At 38.3% G+C, this 22,515-nt stretch overlaps 1 protein-coding gene across 2 annotated transcripts in view; it reads right to left on the bottom strand.

The window, feature by feature from the left end:
- Nucleotides 1-22,515, bottom strand: part of FGF14 (fibroblast growth factor 14) — a 640,089-nt gene that overhangs the window by 139,895 nt on the left and 477,679 nt on the right. Inside the window, exon 1 of one of the 2 annotated variants that reach the window (XM_010831482.1) lies at nt 22,232-22,424. The exons of the other annotated variant lie outside the window; for it this stretch is intronic. Within the exon in view, the coding sequence (XP_010829784.1) occupies nt 22,232-22,424 (193 nt within the window). Of the gene's footprint in view, nt 1-22,231; nt 22,425-22,515 lie in introns of those variants that run through there. 2 annotated transcript variants of the gene reach the window in all.

Here is a 22,515-nt window from a genome sequence, read left to right as displayed (position 1 = left end):
AAGACTCTTGAGAGTTCCTTGGACTGCAAGGAGATCCAACCAGTCCATCCTAAAGGAGATCAGTCCTGAATATTCATTGGAAGGACTGATACTGAAGCTGAAACTCCAATTCTTTGGCCATCTGATGCTAAGAACTGATTCATTTGAAAAGACCCTGATGCTGGGAAATACTGAAGGCAGGAGAAGAAGGAGATGACAAAGAATGAGATGGTTAGATGGCATCACTGACTCAATGGACATGAGTTTGAGTAAATTTCGGGAGTTGATATTGGACAGGGAGGCCTGACATGCTGCAGTTCATGGAGTTGCAAAGAGTGGGACACGACTGAGTGACTGAACTGAACTGAGGGGTCACAGTTAATATTAACATCTCTCTCTGAGTTTCCTCAAATTAAGGTCTAAATATATTCCTTTTGTCATAATTTTAGTGTGGGCATGGGACTCAGAGATCTTACAAGCCATTAATCTCCTAATGACTACTTGAGAAAGATCTTTTTACTTTCTCCAAAGTACATATTTTTAAAGAAGCCATTAGATTTTCAACAATTTTTGAAGTCTGATAATTTAATATCCTTTCAAATGCTTTGAGTCCTTTACAAAGTGCAGGCATCAATTTCAGTGCAGAATTCTGTCAGGTGAGTCACTTTATGCATTTCTTCTCCATTGCTTCCTTTATTTCCTCCCCCACGTGTTCATTCAAAGTTGGCTTTACACAGTAAAAATGCTTCCTTTTTATCCTGGATGTGAATATCACATGTTCTTTCATGTTAGGCAAATTTGTGAAATCTTTGAAAGCCAGATGAAAAATAATTACTCTCATTAGAAGGGCCATGAGGTACAAACACAGCTGCCCAAGAGAGGAAGTTTGGCAAATTAAAATGTAGGAGGACAATTACATCAATTTGAAAAGAATCAACCATCTATACTTTGCACTAGGAATTATTACTAGAAAAGGCAACATCTGATATTATTCTGCCAACAAAGGTCCATATAGTCAAAGGTACGGGTGTTTCAGTAATCATGTATGCACGTGAGAGCTGAACCATAAAGAAAGCTGAGCACTGAAGAATTGATGCTTTTGAACTGTGGTGTCGGAGAAGACTCTTGAGAGTCCCCTGGACTGCAAGGAGATCCAACCAGTCCATCCTCAAGGAAATTAACCCTGAATATTCATTGGAAGGAGTGATGCTGAAGCTCCAGTACTTTGGCCACCTGATGTGAAGAACTGACTCATTGGAAAAGACTCTGATGTTGGACAAGACTGGAGGCCAGAGGAGAAGGGGATGACAGAGGATGAACAAGATGGTTGGATGGCATCGCCAACTCCATGGACATGAGTTTGAGCAAGCTCTGCGGGATGGTGAAGGACAGCAAAGCCTGGCATGCTGTAGTCCATGGGGTCGCAAAGAGTTGGACACGACTGAGAGACTGAAAAACAGCAACAACATCTGATATTTGGCATTCAGAAGGTCTGAAAGTGAAAGGAAAGGTTTGTAGGAACTATAAAAATTGACTACATATTCAACAACACACATGATCCAGTGCTTCTCAAACATTTTACTTAAGCACTTTTAAGAGCAGAGCAAAGTAAGTTGTCATATTTACTGGTGGGTCTGAGGAAAGAAGCCTCAAATAGTACCCAGTAAGCAGGAGTTTCTTTGGAATCGTGTATTTTACTGAAAAATTTGAAATATGTATTCCACTCTATAATCTGGCTTTGGTTGATATAAATATTTTTAAATGCTTCACTAAAATTATGCTACAGGCTCAGTTGCTCAGTTGTGTCTGACTCTTTGTGACCCTGTGGACTGTAGCCTGCCAGACGACTCTTCTGTCCATGAGATTCTCCAGGCAAGAACATTGGAGTGGGTTGGCATTTCCTCCTTCAGGGAATCTTCTCAACCCAGGGAGCAAATCTGTGTCTCCTGCATTAGCAGGCAGATTCTTTACCACTGAGCCACCAGGGAAGCCCCAGTTATTCTTAATCACTAACTACAACTGATGCTGCACAAAGATATACCTCTGGGCTCTCATACCCCCGTGTACTGTTCTGTCCCCCAAGAGTATCCACACCCCTTTGCAAAACATGGTGGTGAGCAGAAAACACTTTGCCTGCGATCGAGGCAGAACAACAACAGTCCCTGAGTGTTATGTCACCAAGTCGATCTCAGCTAAATATTTTGCCTTTTATTTTCAAATTGATCTTCCCCACAGCCTGGAGAACAACATGTAAAGCTCTGACACACACTCAGGTGCTGTGTCTTTTCTTTCTCTCCTTGACTACGTTCCAGAGCCTCCTTCTCCACTTTCACCCCCTGCGAGGATTTTACTTCTGCATAAATCGCATTACTCTCCAGCCATCACACTGTTCTTCAAGAACTTTATGGGTCCTGTTCACAGACTTTGGGCTCTAGTAGTCAGATGTTCTCACAGTGTGACTCCAAGGTAGAAAAAAAGATGCCGGTTGAGAGGCAGTGAAAGATTCCAAGAGGAACAACTAATGCCTGGAAATAGGTGTATCTGAATGGAAAGGAAATCTACTTTGGAATGAAGGAAGAGGTGTGAAATGAAGTCAGATCCTTCCACGCAGCCTATGGAAAGTTATTTTTCTTCCTGTGTGTATATGTGTGCACATACACAGACGTGTGTATCTGTGTGTATCTGAAATGGTGAAATTCTACGTCATACTCAGCACACCAAGAAAACAAATCAAGAGAACCATTTCTTATCTGGCTCTGGCAGGGCCTAACCATGAGACCATCGTAGGAATCCCTACGTATTTGGGCTTTATATTTGTAGGTTACCTTATCTACACAATGAGATGATTGAACTGGAAGGTTTTCTAAATTCCTTCTAGGAAAGACATGGGCTTCCCAGATGGCACAGTGGTAGAGAATCCGCCTGCCAATGCAAGAGACGTAGGTTTGACCCCTGAATTGGGAAGATCCCTTGGAGTAGGAAATGGCAGCTCACTTCAGTATTTTTGCCTGGGAAAATCCCATGGACAGAGGAGCCTGGCAGGTTACAGTCCATGGCAAAGAGTTGGAAACGACTGAGTGACTGAGCATGACAAAGGAAAGATGTAGGAAAATATACTACAGCACAAATAAAGATAAGAAATGCAAAACTTAGTAACCAATAACTTTACGTTTTCCTCCCAGTCTAGATTTCCAAAAAGAATTTATGTTAATGTTCCTTGGAATTAAATTAGAGACAGAATGTGCTGGGAGATACGTTGTTATATATTAAAGGAGGAGTGACCTGATCAATAGATGTTCTGAACGGTTTTATCCAGGCCTAGGGCTGGCCCCCCATTGTATGCATATAGAGTTTGGGAGTTTACAAAGCACTTTCACATGTATTATCTCATTTGAGTCTTACTTATGAGATAAGCAAAATAGATATTATAATAACTTAATTCACAAATAAAAATACTGAATATTAGAACAACTGAATCAATGATTCAAAAATACACTGCCTTAATCTGACACAGCTCTGCAAAATCAAGGCAGTTCAGGGTGGGTCCAAGCTAGCATGAGCATTGTAGCACACCATAGGATTCAAGCCAGAATATTTGGACTTCTTGTCAAGTGGACTCCAGTCTTTTAAAGTTGTTTGTAAATAAGAATAAAACTGTTTCCCAGAGTTATAGCAACCTGGAGCATGGGCTATGCCATTTCATCTTTCTTGTAAACTTTAAGGACTCAGCCAAAATTAGAACACATGCAAATTTTTATATTACTCTTTGCAAGTCCACAAATTTATAACATTCTGGAAGCCAATTTGATAAACTACATCCTTGTCACTGTTAGCAACTGCCAGGGAATGGATTTGGAAAATGAAAAAACAACCCAATTTTTATAATAGAACAAAAAGCCTTAAAATACTTACAGCTGGCAATACACACAGTATAATAGCATGACAAGTAATATGCAAAAGATTTACATTCAGAAACAGTTATTGACAAAAATAATCATTGCTCCAGATTTTACTAGAAATTAGAACTGAAAATACGTTTAGCCAGTAGGTAATGTTCCAAAAGAGGAAACAAACCAAAAAGATTGTCAAGAATTTGTCTTACAACAAAACCAATCAACTTATAAGAAAACTTGTAATTGAACTGTTGATCATACCTCTGTATCCCAACAACAGTCAACTTTCATCAAGATATTGATATTCTTACTATATTCAGGAAATGCAGACCAGAAAGCAAAATTCATTTTTGTTGTTTAGCTGCTAAGTCATGTCCGACTCTTTTGTGACCCCGTGGACTGTAGCCCACCAGGCTCCTCTGTCCATGGCATTTCCTAGGCAAGAACACTGGAGTGGGTTGCCATTTCCTTCTCCAGGGGATCTGTCCAATCTAGCGATGGAATCCGTATCTCCTGCATTGGCAGGTGGATTCTTTACTGTTGCTAAGCCCCCAGTGAGGCCAAGAAAGCAAAACAGTATTTCCTAACTGCCAGTTTCTCTGTGAGTTAGGATTAAAAAAAGAAAACCAATTTCACTGCTAGTTACAACTGAGTAAACAGCACAGGACCAAATTTATCATATACGAAAGCCAGATACTTCTAAAAGGAAAGAAAAGAGGAAGAAGGAAAGAAAAGAAGTTTGTTTGAAGGCCCTGGAGAGCATCCCAGGCAACCAGAACTGGAGGGGCCAACATCCCAGAAGGAAACATGGAGACGAGCACGGTATTGCCCTTCATTTGTTCTCTAAGAATTGTTCTGCTGTTCAGAAGCAGAGGAAGGAAAAAGACCGAAAATCAGAGCAGAGCTTTTGGTAGTCCACAAGACTAAAGAGACAGAAATTGGAGCTCAGGGCTTGCTAAGGAGTAGCGGCCTTGGTAAACATCCAGGCTTTCAGCTGGAACCCCTAAAAAGTTCTCTTTTGCCAAAACACTATCTACAAACAGACAAGCTAACACATACACACACATACAGTTGAAAACCAACTTTGAATGCAATTCTCACTAGAATAATTAGGAGTTTCCTGCCCTTACTCTGTGCATGCATGTATGCTCAGTCACTCAGTCCTGTCCAACTCTTCACGACCCCATGGATTGTAGCCCATCAGGCTCTTCTGTCCATGGGATTCTCCAGGCAAGAATACTGGAGTGGGTTGCCATTTCCTTCTCCAGGGGACCTTCCTGACCCACAGATCAAACCTGAGTCTCTTGCATCTCCTGCATTGGCAGTCCTTACTCTAATTACCTGCAAAAAGAAAAATATATATATCCTCTCCAAGGGAGATAAAATCATAGGCAGTCTGTAAGGTTCTCTACCTAAAATGTTCAAAGCTCAGTAAAAACTGCCAAATTATCAAAGAAAATATGACAAAGTACAAGAGAGAAACAGAAGATAAACACACACTGTTAGGTGTTCCAGATATTAGAGTTAACAGACACAGACTTTAAAATAACTAATTGATATGTTTAAGAAAAGAGAAGAAATGATCATCTAACCAGAGAACTGAAATAATCAATGAAATTTCTAAAATTGAAAAATATATAGTAATGGAAAGAAAAATATCAATAGATTTTTGTTTAGCAGAAAGAGAAGAGATGATTAAATAACTGGAAAAAAACTCTTGAAAATTTGCAAACTAAAGTAGAGAGCATAAAAATGTGCAAAATCTGGAAAAAGGAGTAAGAACGTGTAAGACATAATGAAAAGCAATAACATAGAGGTAACTGAAGTCCTAGAAAGATGAAAGTGAGAGAATGGTTATATTTGAATAAAATGTTTACAAATTCTGAAGCTGACCTAAAACCTTATACCCCAAAGTGGTTCAAAATGTGCTGCAAACCTCATGCAAGAGAAATACAAATAAAACTATACCTAGGCATGATAAACTTGCTGAAATAAAAGAGAAGGGGAAAAACGCAAGAAAAAAATCTTTTTGAAAAGCTTGAGAAAAATGAATGCATATTCTTTTCTAATGAGTGACAATTAGGTGACACTTGAATTTTCTAGAGGAAATAATGGAAACTGGAAGACAATCAGATCAGATCAGATCAGTTGCTCAGTCGTGTCTGACTCTTTGCAACTCCATAAATCGCAGCACGCCAGGCCTCCCTGTCCATCACAAACTCCCGGAGTTCACTCAGACTCAAGTCCATCAAGTCAGTGATGCCATCCAGCCATCTCATCCTCTGTCATCCCCTTCTCCTCCTGCCCCCAATCCCTCCCAGCATCAGAGTCTTTTCCAATGAGTCAACTCTTCGCATGAGGTGGCCAAAGTACTGGAGTTTCAGCTTTAGCATCATTCCTTCCAAAGAAATCCCAGGGCTGATCTCCTTCAGAATGGACTGGTTGGATCTCCTTGCAGTCCAAGGGACTCTCAAGAGTCTTCTCCAATACCACAGTTCAAAAGCATCAATTCTTCAGCTCTCAGCCTTCTTCACAGTCCAACCCTCACATCCATACATGACCACTGGAAAAACCATAGCCTTGACTAGATGACCCTTTGTTGGCAAAGTAATGTCTCTGCTTTTGAATATGCTATCTAGGCTGGTCATAACTTTCCTTCCAAGGAGTAAGTGTCTTTTAATTTCATGGCTGCAGTCACCATCTGTAGTGATTTTGGAGCCCAGAAAAATAAAGTCTGACACTGTTTCCACATAGAATGCCATTATTAAAGTGATGATAGAAAATAACTTCCAGGGACTTCCTTGTGCCTGCATCAGAAGGCACAGTCTTAACCACTGGACCCCCAAGGAAGGTTTGCAGGTTTGATCCCTGGTCAGAGAGCTAAGATCCTACATGCCTCGCAGCCAAAACCAAAACATAAAACAAAACAGAAGCAATACTGTAACAAATTCAATAAAGAATTTTAAAAGGGTCCACATCAAAATAATAAACGTAAATAAATAAAACAAAAAATCCACCAAGAAAACAAACAAAATAACTTCAAATCTAGAATTCTATGATCAGTAAAAACACTGTCTAAAATAAAAGGCAAAATAAATTTGCACACAAAGAAAATGGAGAGCATTCATAACCAATAGACTACACTAAAATAGTACTACTACTAAAAAGTTGTTAAGGCAAAAGGAAAAAAAAATTCCCAGATGGAAACACAAAAATGTAGGAAGCAATAAAGAGCAAGGAAAAACACAATTATCTAAACAAATATTGAGTGCACCAAATAATAAAAACAATTTCTTGTAAGTTTTATGCATATATATAAATCAAAGCATGACAATAGAAAAGAAAAAAACTAGAGATTATGTGGTAAAGTATAATAAAGTTCTAATATTGTATTAAAAGTGGAAAGGATTCAAATTTATATATTAAAATCTCTTAACTCAACATTAAATGTGATATTATCCAGGACAATCACTAAAATATTTGTAATGGATGTATAAACCTCAGGCTAATAATGGGGGGAAATGGAATAGAAAATATTCTTAACACATTAAAAGAACACAAGGAAATAATAATAAAAGGAATATTGAATAGGTTGGACAAAGAGAAAACAAATGTTAATATGGTGCAATTAAATTCAACTATATCAGTAATTTCATTAAATGCAAATAGACCAAATATATTCCCATTAAAAGTCAGAGATTGACAGTGTATTTAAAACAAAAACTAAAGTAAAACAAAATAAAGTTACATTTTAAATGTCATGGTTAAGTATAAGGATATATAAAAATTAAAAATATGAAGAATAATCACCATGGAAATACTAAAGCAAAGAAAGCTGGCATAGTTATCCTAATAGCCAACAAAATATACATTAAAGCAAGAAAAAAATAAGATATTATGATAAAAGTGTATATCTACCAGTAAGATATAATAATTTTGTATTAACCTATAAAGAACAAAGGCAAAATCTGATGGAGCTAAAGGAATACAGAAAAATCTACAGTCATATATGGGAGATTTTTAACATAGCTGTCTCTGTAACGGACAAAAGTAAAGAAAAAAATCAATTCTTAACAGAAAAAGTTTGAACTATATAATTAACCAACTTGATATAATTGATACAGATAAAATGTTCTACTTGCCAACCGAAAAATATAAATATTTTGCTTTCAATCTGCATCTTTCATTTGTTTTCTGATTACAGTGGATTTGACCTAGAAACTTAGCAAATAATTATAAAAAAACTGGATAATCCCTAAATGTTTGAAAATCAAACAAGCACCTCTAAATAACCATAGGTAAAAGAAGAAATTACAATGGGAATTAGAAAATGTTTTACTGAAAGGAAAATGAATATATAACACAGCATAACTTGTGTAACATACCCAAAGGTAAATGCTCACAAGCCCATGTTTTCAGATAAATTTATAACTTAAATGTGTTTAAATTCCCTAATGACTTAAATTAATGAACTTCTACTTTATACTCTCAAGAAGTTAAAACAGCAAATTTAATCTTTAGAAAACAGAAGGATTTAAGGTTAAGAACAGAAGCTTTTGAAACAAAAAATATACGATAAAAAAATCAACTAATCCCAAAGTGTCTTCTCTTTTTTTCCCAAAGTGTCTTCTTTTAAAAAGACCAATAAAATATAGTACATATAAATAAAATGGGTATTTTGTATGTGCAAGTCATATGTATTTGAGAAAAAGGAGAAAAGGCACAAACTATCCTTATCACAACAAAGGGAGACATTGCTCAGATGCTACGAATGACTCCCAGTGATTATAACAATAGATCTCCAAATATAACGTGAAGGAAAATGAGGCAGACTCAAAAAGCACATGCTGTTTGTGTTTTTATGTTTTGAAACAGGGAAAGCTATTATATTGTGTTAGAAGTCAACACAGCGCCTATATTTAGGGTTTACTAATAGGAAAGGCATGTGTGTGGAATTTCAAGGGCATTGCTTTATTCTCGATCCAAGTGATCTTTATACAAGAGTATTCATCTTGTGAAAATTCATTAAGTTGTATGCTATTTGTGCACTTTTCAATGTGTATATTATACTTTAATAAAATACTGATTCTAAAGTTGAGATATGCTTTAAATGTAAAAACTGCCATAAAACTTATAAAATAGAATTAGATGACATACATTTCAATCTAAAGTTCATTTAATAAGCCTTCGGAAGTGTTTAACGCCAGGAGTTTTTAATGTCTTCTACTCTACTGTTATATGAGAAATACTGAGGGGATTTCTTAATCAGTAGAAAAACAAATGCCTTTTTGTAAAAGCAAAAGCTTAAGATGGACAAAAGCACAAGGCACACCATTTCCCAAAAGTTGGGGAAGAGCGTTTATTCGGTTGGGTTGTCACCTGGATTTTACTGTCTTGCAAAATTTATGAAGCAATGAAAGAAAATCTTTCTGAAAAAAAAAAAATGGAGTTGGAATTGCCCATAATTAAATAGAAGCATGGAAGAGAAATAAAAGATGGGAGAAGATGAAGTAAAGCCATAATTCTTAGCATCATCCCCTGTTCACATCCCAGTGGGTAAATTCCAACCCTGGTTAGGAAGAATGTTCTGAAACTTGCAAGTATTCCCTAATTGGAAAGAATGTCCTATGTACATTGTTCTTAATCATTATCAAGAAACTTTGGGGGGAAAGATAGCTATATGATAAAAGAGCAGACCTTACAGTAGAAATCCCAAACTATAGGGTTTTAATCCTACTGCTCCTATAGTATAGACTATATAACCCAGGAAAAATGACTAATATCCATACATTTCCATTTTTTAACTTAAAATTAGACATAATGTGGTCTATAAGTTTCTATGATTTTAATGTAGACAATGGTAAAGTTTGGTAAGTTAAGATACTGGTTGCTTTATACTTACTTGCAACAATTGGGGTATCTCAGATTTATTATTTCAGCAACACCCTTAAATTACTCAAGGCAACAAATGCTTAAAGACGACCAGACATAAAGAGCCACTTTGCCAGGAAAATACATGTAAGTGCATACAAGTCTCAGCCTTAAGGACTCTGCTTGATGATTGTATCTTCTACATTCAGAGGGTTTTCTCTCTCTATTATCTTTTCTGTCCTTTTTCATTCTGTCCTCACTTTTAGCTTTCTGATGGTAAATGTTTACATTTAAGACTTTCTTTATCATATACAGGCATATTTTGAATTAATAGAACTTACATATTTCTCAAACATAAACCCAGAAGACAAGTATTACAAGACAAGTAGTTCCTTAGCTGCAACTTGAAATCCAGTATCAGGATATGCATGAACAGGATGTCACATCCAGTATTGATACAGTAGCTATTAAACCAGTGTGTTTAATCAAGCCACTCGTGGATAAAGCACTCTTTAAATGGAATCACCTTGGATACAAGCTCTAATAACCAGCTCCCTGAAGCACAAAGGAATCCTCTTGACTTATAATTACTTTCTTCACTAGGAAAATTACTATTTACTGAGATTTTTACCAAAGACTGTTTATCCTGTTCCAAACTCTGTCATGGTTTTTGAGAATCTTGAAGTTTCCCTGGCTGATTGCTAATCAGAAATACATGAGTCTACGCTACTTTCAAAACCAGCACTTTTGATACAAATCCATTAGCTTTAGTCCTATGTTTGACTAATTCAGCTTCTTAAAATTGAGAATTTCACTGACTTAGTGTTTCTCCCTCTCCTCCAAAGAAAGAGGTGTTGCAGTCAATTCCAACTGGCTACAATCCAATGGTCTTGTTTTTTTCTATTCCAACCAATGCTGCCATGTAGATTACTTTTTCCAATTTTCTGTTTGTCTTTCCTCACTCTCTCACAATTGCTATTTAGGGGCCAGGTATGCTGCTCTTGACAAATGTGTGCAATTTTATATAATGGACTTAAAACTGAAGATTGAAATTCCCTGCTGCTGCTGCTAAGTCGCTTCAGTTGTGTCCGACTCTGTGCGACCCCATAGACGGCAGCCCACCAGGCTCCCCCGTCCCTGGGGTTCTCCAGGCAAGAACACTGGAGTGGGTTGCCGTGAAATTCCCTATGGGTTCCATAACAATCCATTTAAGTTGCAGAACATGGTTGTGAGATGGGTGTGAGTGAATGTGTGTGTGTGTGTGTGTGTGTGAGAATTCATTTCAGTTACATGTATCACTTACAGGCTTGTCACTGCTTCGAAATTTCTTCATTGCAACTTTATTCCTTTCAAATGGATTTTGTCTTAGTACCTACTGGGTCTTATTAAAGCTTTGAATAAAAAAAAATTCTATGCAAATATCAATCCCAGAAAAATATAATGAGGTTGGTTATGGAAAAACAAAAAAGATGTTTGAAAAATTGAGTTCTAGAAGTACTGGGAGGCATTAAACTAACTTTTAGTAGAGACTTAAGCAGGTTTCTCTTTTATTTTGTCTCCATATTCACATGTGTAAGCACATCGAATTTAAGTGTGTATATATATATATTTGGAATTGAACACACTTAGTACTTTGTTTTTATACCTCATGTGATATCTGTATCACATAGCAAGCTTCACATTAATCTTTTAATTTACACATAAACACACTCATACATGTGACATATTTTCTCTGTCTTTCACAATTGGACACAAAGAGAAAGGGAAGGAGGAGCTGATAAAAGTGCCCTTAGCTACAACTTGTCTCAAACTTGAAGCTAAAAGGTACTCTTCCAAAGACAAATATGGGGAAGAGTCAGGGGAGGGATAGCTTGGGAGTTTGGGATGGACATGCACACACTGCTATATTTAAAATAGATAACCAACAAGGACTTACTGTATAGCACAGGGGACTCTGCTCAATGTTCTGGAATAACCCAAACAGGACAAGAATGTGGAAAATAACAGATACATGTATATGTAAAAAAAGCTTTTAATAAAAAAAAAAAAGGTATCCACAGACTCTGAAGTTCATAGCAGCAGTATTTACAATAGCCAGGCTGTGGAAGCAACATAAATATCCATCAACAGAGGAATGGATAAAGAAGTTGTGGTACGTATATGCAATGGAACATTACTCAGCCGTAGAACAGGACCAAATAATGCTATTTGCAGCTACATGGATGGACTAAGAGATTGTCATACTGAGTAAAGTAAGTCAGACACAGAAAGTCAAATATCAAATGATACAATCTACATGTAGACTCAAAAAAAAAAGCAGGGTACAAATGAACAGAAATAAATTCATGTGTGTAGAAAGAAATTATGGTTACTAGGTGATAAGAGGGATAAGTTGAGAGATGGGGACTGACATATGCACACTACCATATATAAAATAGGTAACTAGTAAGAACCTGCTGTATAGCACAGAGATCACCAATTCAATGGACATGAACATGGGTGAACTCCAGGAGACGGTGAGAGACAGGGAAGCCTGTGTGCTATAGTCCATGGGGTTGCAAAGACCCCATGTGTCAGGGCTTGGGACACACTTCTGAGGGAGGGGGTTACCCTGTTGCAACACTGTTGGTTGCAGTGTGGCTGGAACCCCCAGGAGAGAACATGGGGAACCAGTAAGAGTGGAGCGAACCTTGTGCTCGACGTTCTAGCTCAGCCTGAGGATGGATCTAGTAAGATACTGGAATATAGTGAAGATTCTACGATTATTTGAGGTCCACTGAGTTCATTTTAAAAATGTACACCCTGTATCAGTCAGATCAGCATGCAAATATTTGGGTTGTCCAAAAAGCTTATTCGGGATTTTTTTTCCCCCATAAGATGTTAATCCTTCTGCCAAGTAGAAGTCCCCGGAAAAAATTACCTCACTTTCTCTCATCAATGAAGATAAAAATAATGCTCCTTATATCCTGAGGTTGGGAGAAATAAGAGATGGGATGTACAACACTCTTACCTCCAGCAGGTTCAGTAAAAAGGTTTGATTAGTTTCCTTATGTTTTCCTTTAATATGTCCAGTAGGAAGCCAAGACAGATCCTTCTACCTTGCATAGATCTGTTCAGTCTCTCCATCCCTCCATTCAAGTCTGAGCCCATCCCCAGAGAGAAGGGAGACAGCAGATGTGTTCAGTGCTCTCTATGGCAAGGTTGGCCTCGGCATGAAATTTTCTTCATGCAAACGGCAGTGATCTGATTTACTGGAATAAGGATGAGGTAATCAGTGAACAATTGAAGGTACAGAAACGATTAAGCTGCTGGTGGCATTTACTTATGCAGAAAGATTAACAGAGTTAAACAATTGTAAGCTGGCCAAATGGTAAGGAGGATAAAAAGCCATGAACAAATATTTAAAGGGCATAATGTAGCCCAGGCTAGGCAGGAATTATTTACAGAAATCTAAAGAGCTACCATGAAGCATGTGCTGGAATAAAAAGACATTAAGCAATGAGATTCTACTTTCAAGATCCTTTCAAAAGGGAGAAAATTGTTGGATTCTGAAGAAAACATCTGTCCATCAAACAGTCAAGAGTTTCCTGAGAAAAGATACTATATTCACGTAGCCACTGAACCCAGTGGTTACATAGCCCTTGGAGAAACTAACCAGAAGATATAAGAGAACTCTATAAATTTATTCCTGAATTCTTAATAGATAAAACTTTTACCATTTCCCCTATCTTAGAAGTCCTTTGTCATACTAACAGGATATTTAAAAAATTCAAAAATACAAATGTAAAAAAAGTTACCTTAAGTTTTGCCAATAAAAGATAGTTGGTTTAATAGCAAGAGAGGAATGTATGATCAACAGGAGATTAAATTCTAAGATAAACTATATTGTAGTATATTTACATGCTGATGAGAATCGTACAGTAGGATATAGAAATTACATGATGCAGAAGAGAGAGGAAAATATTGGATTTTTGTCCCTAAGTAGGGGAAATGTTCTGTTCCTCGATTTGTGGAGGTCTTGACCTTAAATAGGAACACTGAGAGTTCATTCCCAAGTTCAGCAGGAAAAGGGGGAAAGTGGGTAGATCAGCAGATAGATCTGTAAAAGCAGCTGTGGAGTATATGAAAATTTATTTTCAATTATTTCTATTTTCTCAGAAAAATAGAAGTAAGAACACAGTTGATGGAGAGGATACGAGAGGAGGTCTAAGATGTTTGAAGAGAAAGAAGATAAGAAATATAATCTATTGAAGTGTAAATAGACTTTTTAAAATGTACCAAGAGCTCACTTGATATTACTGACTATGAACTTAAAGCAGAACCAATGCATGCATATGCGTGTTTCTCTTCAGCCAAAATCAGACGTGTAGGCGCAGGCACAAAGTAGGTGGGCAGTTGGGTTAACCACGTAGTTTTGCCATGTAACAAGCAAGATAACAAGAAAAGAAGAGTCAGATAATATGTCAATAAAAGTATCTAAATAACATAACTAGACTTGCAAAGGCTGTGGTGGTGATGGTGGTTTAGTCACTAAGTTGTGTCTGTTTCTTGCGACCTCATAGATCTTAGCCTGCCAGGCTCCTCCGTCCATGGGATTCTCCAGGCAAGAATGCTGGAGTGGGTTTCCATTTCCTTCTCCAGGGAGACTTGCAAGGCAGTACCAGATTTAAATATTCACATGTGTGCAATCGTTATAAAGCCCATAATACAATTTACAAACAATTTTTAGCCTTGACTCCATTACATTTTTCTGGTATTGGTATTAGGAAGAAGATCTAAGAACTCATTAGAAAAGGACAATGAACCAGTGTTACTAACAGTCTGAAATTTTCATGATTAATTTGTGACTCTATAACCTTGGTGGTTTGCTTCAGTTTATCATGGAATATAACTTAACAGACACAAGAAATATTAAAAAATATATTATCTGAGACAATGAAAAGTTAATGAAAGACCTCACATTAAAGTCATTACATGCTAGTGAAAGCCCTCCTAATTAATCCTTTTCAGAATTTCAGGTCAATGTGGCAATTCATTAAGAAGATAACATCAACTTATGTCACTTCCAAAGACTTGCTGGAAAAACCAAAGCTGCATTCCTATATCAAAAATGGCTTGGTAAAATATGGCTTTTTTTTTTGTCTCTTTCCCCAAATCCCACAAATAAATCTCTGCTTCCAGGCAAACTTTCCTGCACCATCAGTTTTAAAAAGTTAATAACACATTAGTACATGCATTTAGGGCTTCCCTCCTGGCTGAGCTGGTCAAGAATCTGTCTGCAATGTGGGAGACCTGGGTTCGATCCCTGGGTTGGAAAGATCTCATGGAGAAGGGAAAAGCTACCCACTCCAGTATTCTGGCCTGGAGAATTCCATGGACTGTATAGTCCATGGGGTCGCAAAGAGTTGGACACGACTGAGTGACATTCACTTCCCTTCACTTCACATGCATCCACTCAACAGATACATATGATACACATCTACTACGTGCCTTGAAATAATGTCTGCCATTAATGCTAACGCCATAGAGAACTGAAAGAGTGGAAAGTGGTGAGAAGGATGCAGTATTGAAGGACAAATTTGCTTTTGAATTTTGGTTGTGTCACTTGCTACCTGTAAGTCTTTTGGCAAAACACAAATTCTTTGAGCCTTGGTTTCCGTTGAGATGGTGATGAATCTCAACTAATTGAAGTAATGAAATCAAATATGTGACAACTGATATTCAGATCAGATCAGATCAGATCAGTCACTCAGTCGTGTCCGACTCTTTGCGACCCCATGAATCGCAGCATGCCAGGCCTCCCTGTCCATCACCAACTCCCAGAGTTCACTCAGACTCATGTCCATCGAGTCAGTGATGCCATCCAGCCATCTCATCCTCTGTCGTCCCCTTCTCCTCCTGCCCCCAATCCCTCCCAGCATCAGAGTCTTTTACAACTGATATTGGGCACTGGTTAATAGAGGGGACCGTGGAGCCACCCTGGAACCTAGGTTTTAATCCAAGCTCCATATCTTAACGTTATGTGAACCCGGACAACTTACTCATCCTTTTCTTTGGTTTCAGATACCTTATTTGTAAAATGGGTGGTTGGGTAATATTTTAGTGTGTCATCAAATAATGGATAACATAGTGTGCCTACTACATCTGCTTGTTGCGAGGATAGGGGGTACTCAGGGGCAGTGCCTGACATTGTGAGTGTCATATAGGTGGTTGGTGACGCGTTAATAAGTTTCCAGTCAATTACAGCCATTGCCATGTGCTCACTGATCTCAACGGCCACTCTATGCCACTGCTACTCATAAATTCTGAGAAATACAGGATTTTTCATTCATTCATTAAATGCTGTGGAGTGTTAGCTATATGTCAGGCACCGGTGGGACACTGCCTTTTGAGTGGTTGCTGCCCGTCATCATAGCATACGGATCCCTATTAAACCTGATGTCAAAGAAGTATAAAAACATAGGGCGAAACCCATATTCCATAAAAAAATATTTTACACAATATAGCTTTATGAAAAGAATCTTTTTTCCTGAACAACAAAGTGGTAACATAAAATGATTTTTATAAAAGGTGTCTAGATGCCTACTACCATGCCTTACAGCTAGCCTTTCAGCCCTAGGAAACAGGGAATGGTACCATATTCATTTAAATAAAATTATTAAATCATAGCAATTTCTTAAGTTGAACGTTGGAATCATTGTAGATAAAACGACTAAATTAGTTTTCTAAGTCATGTCAACATAGTGTGGTTGACTTTCAATTGCATCAAACCCCCTAAAATGGTCTCTTATATTTTTGAATCTACCATTATTATGTTTTTAGCCTTTGAGTGCTAAAATGACTATATTTACAATATCATATACAATCTGTACTATCTAAATATCATAGTTCTTTTTGACTAAAATTCCTGACCATTTGGAGAGAAATTAATATAAACTATATCTAGAAAGAAACCTAGATTTCAGAACAAAGTGATAAATCAGATTGAAATATAATTCATTTACAACTCCCTTTCAATGTCTGCCATGATTTAAAAGTAAGGAAATAAAATTTAGAAGATATCCTTTCTACATTGAAAAGAGGGGAGGTTCATGTCTATTTTAAAATGACTTTCTTATAGGAACATTGTATAGACTAAAATCGCTAACAGAAAAAAACAGAATTTAGGAGCTAAATGTAGAACAGCTGCACTAATGATTCTACTAATCTGAAATATAAAGTGAAATCTGTAGCTGATAATGGTAACCTAGTCAGGGGAGTGGGGGAGAATTGGTGCTTCTGAAATCCTGTATTTGAAGATATGTCAAAGGATTTCTTTATCAGTTAATAGTACTATTTTCTCAATATATGTAAACTCAACTCAAGCAATGAATCTAACCTAACCCAAAGGAAACCATCTTACTTACTTAACCTAACTTGCATCTTACCTGACCTACTCTGCTATCTTATACTTTATATATTACAACACTAATTTATTGCACCACAGTGGTATTAATCTTTTTTCAGAAGCTTTCAGCAAATGTAGAATGTCTGAAATCATAACAAGTCACAGAAAATATACATAAGGAAGTAAGGTCAATTAAAAAAAATAATCTTTCAAATTGTTTTATGTACCAATTCACTAATATCCCCATAATATCTCTCACGTAGAAACCCTGCATTTGATAGAATAGCCCTCATTAAAGATAGAAAATGTATAATTTTTGTCTAGCCTTAATAAAACTAAGAAGTAATAAAACTCTGCTTATCAAAGTTAGCAACAGGTATTATCAAAAGATAGATAGGAAGACTCCCACAGACATCATTCTAGAAAAGTAAAAAAAAATATACTTTCAAAAGTAAAACAGGATGATCCTTTGGGAGAAAAATACTCCTTCCTTATTTTGACCTAAAGAGCCCAAATAAGTAGGCTGTCTTTTTCTTTTCAATGGTGATGGCTCAGAAGCAGTAAGACGCGATGGTGGACTTCTGCTGAAACAACTCTTTTCTGTTGATTTTTTTCTGAAAGGGTGTGTTTGGCTTTCCTTACACAGTACCGTGTAAGAAGAAAGACCACTTCTCTTTTGTTAGGATAGCTGATGGGTTTCATTATCACAGTGTCGCAAAGAAATGTATATATAGGTGTGTATGTATATGACAGAATACGTTGAAAACAAATTTTCAGTAGCTCATTTTTCATTCCTTGTTTCTTATGACATCCTGTAATTTATGTTAGGTAAAACCTGTTAGTGAGAAACCCACATAATTACTGATTAAACATATAAATACATTACACATGATATCATTGCTCCTATGAAAACAGCCAAAAAATGAAATATAGAAGATTTCAAAACACAATTGCATTAGCTATACCAAAGATTTTGAAAAGTTATTATCCTACAAAAATGAAAGTTCTTCTTTGGTTTAAAAACTGATAACAAAAATGTAACACTTTTAGAATATAATGTTCATATATATCATCACAGGTAGGTTCTATTTCAGTTTTCCTTTTTTTTGTTTTTGAGATTCCAAATAATAAAACTAGATGCAAATTGGTGGTTTCCTTGTGCCTTCTTTTTTTAGCTGTCAACAGATATTCTAAGTATCTATTTTCATAAACTAATTAAGCCTTTAAGTGAGGTTGGTTATTTTCTTGCATTCTTGAGAATAACTTGCAAATATGTAATCACACTCCAATCCCTTAAAAAAAAGATAGAATATATGTGTACTCTTAGGGAAAGTAAAAAAAAAAAAAAAAAGATATAAAATTTTGAAAAGTATATTTACTTCTAAAATAGTCTAGTTAAAGTACCGTGGTCCAAAAACAGTTTTTCAGCTTTGGACATATTGACATTCCCCATTTCAATTCAATTTGAGGGCAGTGACAAGTACCCAGGGCATGGCAGACACACTGCCAAGATTTGAAAGTCCAGGAATACAAAAAACAGAGACACTGCTCCCTACTACAAGCTACTGAATATGTGTGCTGGATTAATTATTATTGGGCATAAACAACAATCATGAGGTATAAAATGAGTTCTTTTTACTTCTCAGCAATGAGGGAAGACTTCTTAGGGAAGTTGGCATTTTTTCCAAGCTTTAAGAAATGGGCATCATTTCAACAGGTGAAGGGAGAGATTCTGTGCCGAGTGAAGCACAAACTAAAGTGCAGAGATTTGAAACCATGTGGTTGAACCATGAATGATGTTCGGAGTCCAAAGAGTTAAGAGTGGAGGGAGATGAGCCTGGAAGATAAGATAGAGTGTGGTGCCCACCATGACCACTAAGCCATCTAGCAAATTTCCATCCTTTACAGGAGCAACTCAACTGGTGAAAAAACCATCTTCTATGGGGTCAGGAGGTGATCAGAGTTGGGGGGTAAGGCTTGACCCAAAAGGGGTAAAATAATAATGTGTCATACTTTTTATATTAAATAAATTACTACTTAAAGGAGGATTAAAAAGAAGAAAAAAATCTACATCTAAGATATGTATATTACTTTTCCCCAAAAGACAAAATATCAAGCTGTTCTTTATTTGTTGGCAAACATGTCAAATGTATTTGCATTTCTGCGTCAAAAAGCAAACTGCAGACAAAATAGATGTAATGTGAAATGGCAGTATACCTGAAGTTTCTACACCTTCTCTCCTTCTCCCAACAGGCTAAGATTATCCCCACTTCAGGGGCTTCACACACATTGTTCTTTAGACCTCTGCACCCTTTCTCAGATGGTAGCCTTCAACCTGTAGCTCTCAGTGTCTCCCACCCTGTCTCTTGGCTCTGACTAGGGCCCCCTTCCCCCTACCCTTGCCCCGTGGTTCTCTGCTTCAGCCCTCTTTGTGCATTTCAGGACCTCGAGTTTTGTAATTTCTTATTAACTTGTTCCTTGCTACCTTGCAGTGACTTTTTCTCTCACGTCTATAAGCTCTATGATACAAGAAGAATCGTCTGCTCTTTTCAACACTACACAAGTCCTAGAACAGGACTTGACACATTATAAAGATTCAATGACCATTCACCAAATTAAGAATTTTAAAATAAAATGATAAATTGTCACACATAAAAGTTATATCTTTAAATCAAGAAATCAGAATTTTAAAATTTCCTTGGGTCAGTTCCTATGCAAAGAATGAGTACAGGAGGAAAAGGTAAACATGCTTAAAAATATTTCCTAAAGAAATATTTAATTAAATAAGAATTGTGTATAGTTATATTTAGTAGTATATAACCATGTAATTATATATTAATATACAATTTACACAATATAGTTTCAACATTTATTTTGCTTAAATTAAAAATGATTCCTTTCTAATACTCAAAGGGTTTATCTACATTTTCTTCACTAAAGAATATATGTCTTTATATAGAAAATATATAAGGATAAAAGAAAAGGTCCTGATGAACCTTCCTTCTATTCTATTTCTTTTCCATTCTTCCATCAAAAATAAGGTAGCAAAAGTGCCCTCAAATATATTTTTCTTGCAGATCATTGAGGCTTGCATATCACTGCAAACTCACGAATGTCAAGGGAGCATCCAGGGTTGCAAATGTTGAAATAGACAGCTCAGATGTCTTTTTCACTGGTAAAAAGTTTACCCCCATCCTAACATTCACAAGTGTAAAGCAAACCTTTCTTCATGACTCATATGATTCAGAACATTTATTGTTCATATTTATAAAATAATCCACTGGTTTACATTTAAAGAAAACACACTAAGTTTTCATCATCGTTCATATCAAAATAATCCTATCTAGAAGAACTGTGCTTATTTACTCAAATAGATGGCAGAATTGGAGCTCTAGAGCTGGTTAAAACTGGGTTCTAAAAGATATTCAGATGAAATTAGGGGAGAAGCAAACAGGTTAAATCATGATAACGTGACCTTCCATGGAACAACAAGGTTCAAAACAATCCAGTTGGTCTTATAATACCCAGGTTTGCTGGGCAGTTGTTGCTAAGTCACTTCAGTCGTGTCTGGCTGGACAGGGCTCTAGGCTAAAGTGAAAAATTAAAGTCCATTTTCTTAAACAGCTTCAACACTGGTCTGAAAACATCATTGTCCCCAAACTCCTCATCAGGAAGTCTCTTCTCTTATAGCTCTATAATTTATCTACCTTAGAACTTCCTCTCTGATCCTGCTCAGAAATTTGCCTTCTTGATTCTAAGAGCCGGTAACTTCAATTTCTATCTGTGACAAGGAGTGGCTTAAAAAAAATACAGTTCTAGCTTTTGTTTAAAGAGGCATTGAAACTTTTGGTCATAAATCTGCAAATGTGTGGGATACACACACCCTCACATAGATACACACCTAAAACACATGCTTCTCTTACCGTCTTTGGAACAACAGGGAACTTAAAATAAATACAGCTGGGCACCGGGAATATAATGTGCTGGGCAAACATATACTCCTATTAACGTAAATATATTCTTCAGTGTTTCCTGCCGAGCCCACTTTGTGATGAAAAGCAAGCCATCCCCATTTCTCCCACGGAAACATCCCACATGCTCGCCAAACAACCTCCCCTAGCAACTGGATGCCCAGCCGACTAGCAGAAGGAACAAAAGCCTCTGGGCTTCAGCTCAGGGGTAAGTCCCTTCTGAGACTCCGGTCATTTTAAAGGCAGCACCAGAAGGTCTTGCTGGGCACTAGTTATTTCCCGAAAAATACGTCCAATGAGGCAACTATTCTCGTCATCTGACTATAGTAACTGCCTCTTTTGCCTCGTGTAATTCTTGAGTCCTTGAATCAAGACTACCACGTATGGGGTTGTCTGCCAACCTCCCTACTCCCATGCGTTCTTCCTACTCTGCGCCCCTCTCCTCGTCCCAAGAGGCGATCCCTAGACTTCAAAGTGACCAGTGCTGCCCGCTAAGCAGCTTTCTGGTAAATCTCAACCCAGCTGGCTCCCAAGGCAAACACACCCCCACTCACTTCTCTCGCACCAGCCCCCGCCGAGCGCCTGGCGGAGATCACCACCCTCCGCCAAGGTCTGAGAGCCCAGCGGGTTTCCAAGAGCCCTGGAAACCCAGAGAGGCCAGACCCAGAAATTCCCGGCATCTCCAAGCGGACTGGAAGCAGCCGGCGCGACCCCGAGGTGTTAAGGGAGGTCCCCCCTCCATCCCCCGTCCACCGCCCCAACATTCCGGAGTCAGACTCTACGCCCCGGGCGGGGAAGAAGCCCAGAGAGAGTAGAGATTCTCCCTGGGGGGTCAGCCCACATCCGCCTGGAGAGCTAGAGGCAGCGGTGGGAACGGGCCACCCTGCGGGCTTCTGGCCGGTGGAGTTTTCAGGGGCTACAGGTTGCCAGAGAGCCGGTTCCCAGCTCCCGGGGGCGGAAGGCGCTCGGAGCGCTCGGAAGGGAGACTTGTCTGGGAGGGGAGCGAAGTGGGGGTGCGGGGGTGAGATGAGAGATCGAGGGCGGGAGGGGGGCCCGAAAAGGCCCCACACAGGCGGGGAGATGGGAGAGGGCCGAGAACGCGCCTCCCGACCGGGACCCCCCGCACAGACCTTGGCGCCGCAACCTGCGCTTCTTGAGGCCGAAGATGCGAACTTTGGAGAAGATGTCCACCAGGTTACCGTTGCAGAGCCCGCGGTTCTTGCTGGGGCTGCTCCGCCTCCTGCTGGCGGACGGCCGGTCCCAGTGTTGCTCCCGCGCCTGCCGCTTCTGGCGGATCAAGCCGCTGGCGATGGCCGCGGCCATGGTGGCCCCGGCCCGGGTCCGGAGGAGGGAGGCACGGAGGGAAGGGAGCCGAGGGACCCCGGAGAGGGACGGGGAGACGCAGGCGGCGGCT

The sequence above is a fragment of the Bison bison genome, unplaced genomic scaffold, assembly GCF_000754665.1.
Source record: "Bison bison bison isolate TAMUID 2011002044 unplaced genomic scaffold, Bison_UMD1.0 scf7180017864527, whole genome shotgun sequence".
Taxonomy (NCBI): Eukaryota; Metazoa; Chordata; class Mammalia; order Artiodactyla; family Bovidae; genus Bison; species Bison bison.
The sequence above is the reverse complement of the archived record's forward strand: the minus strand, read 5'-3'. Positions and strand labels throughout refer to the sequence as shown.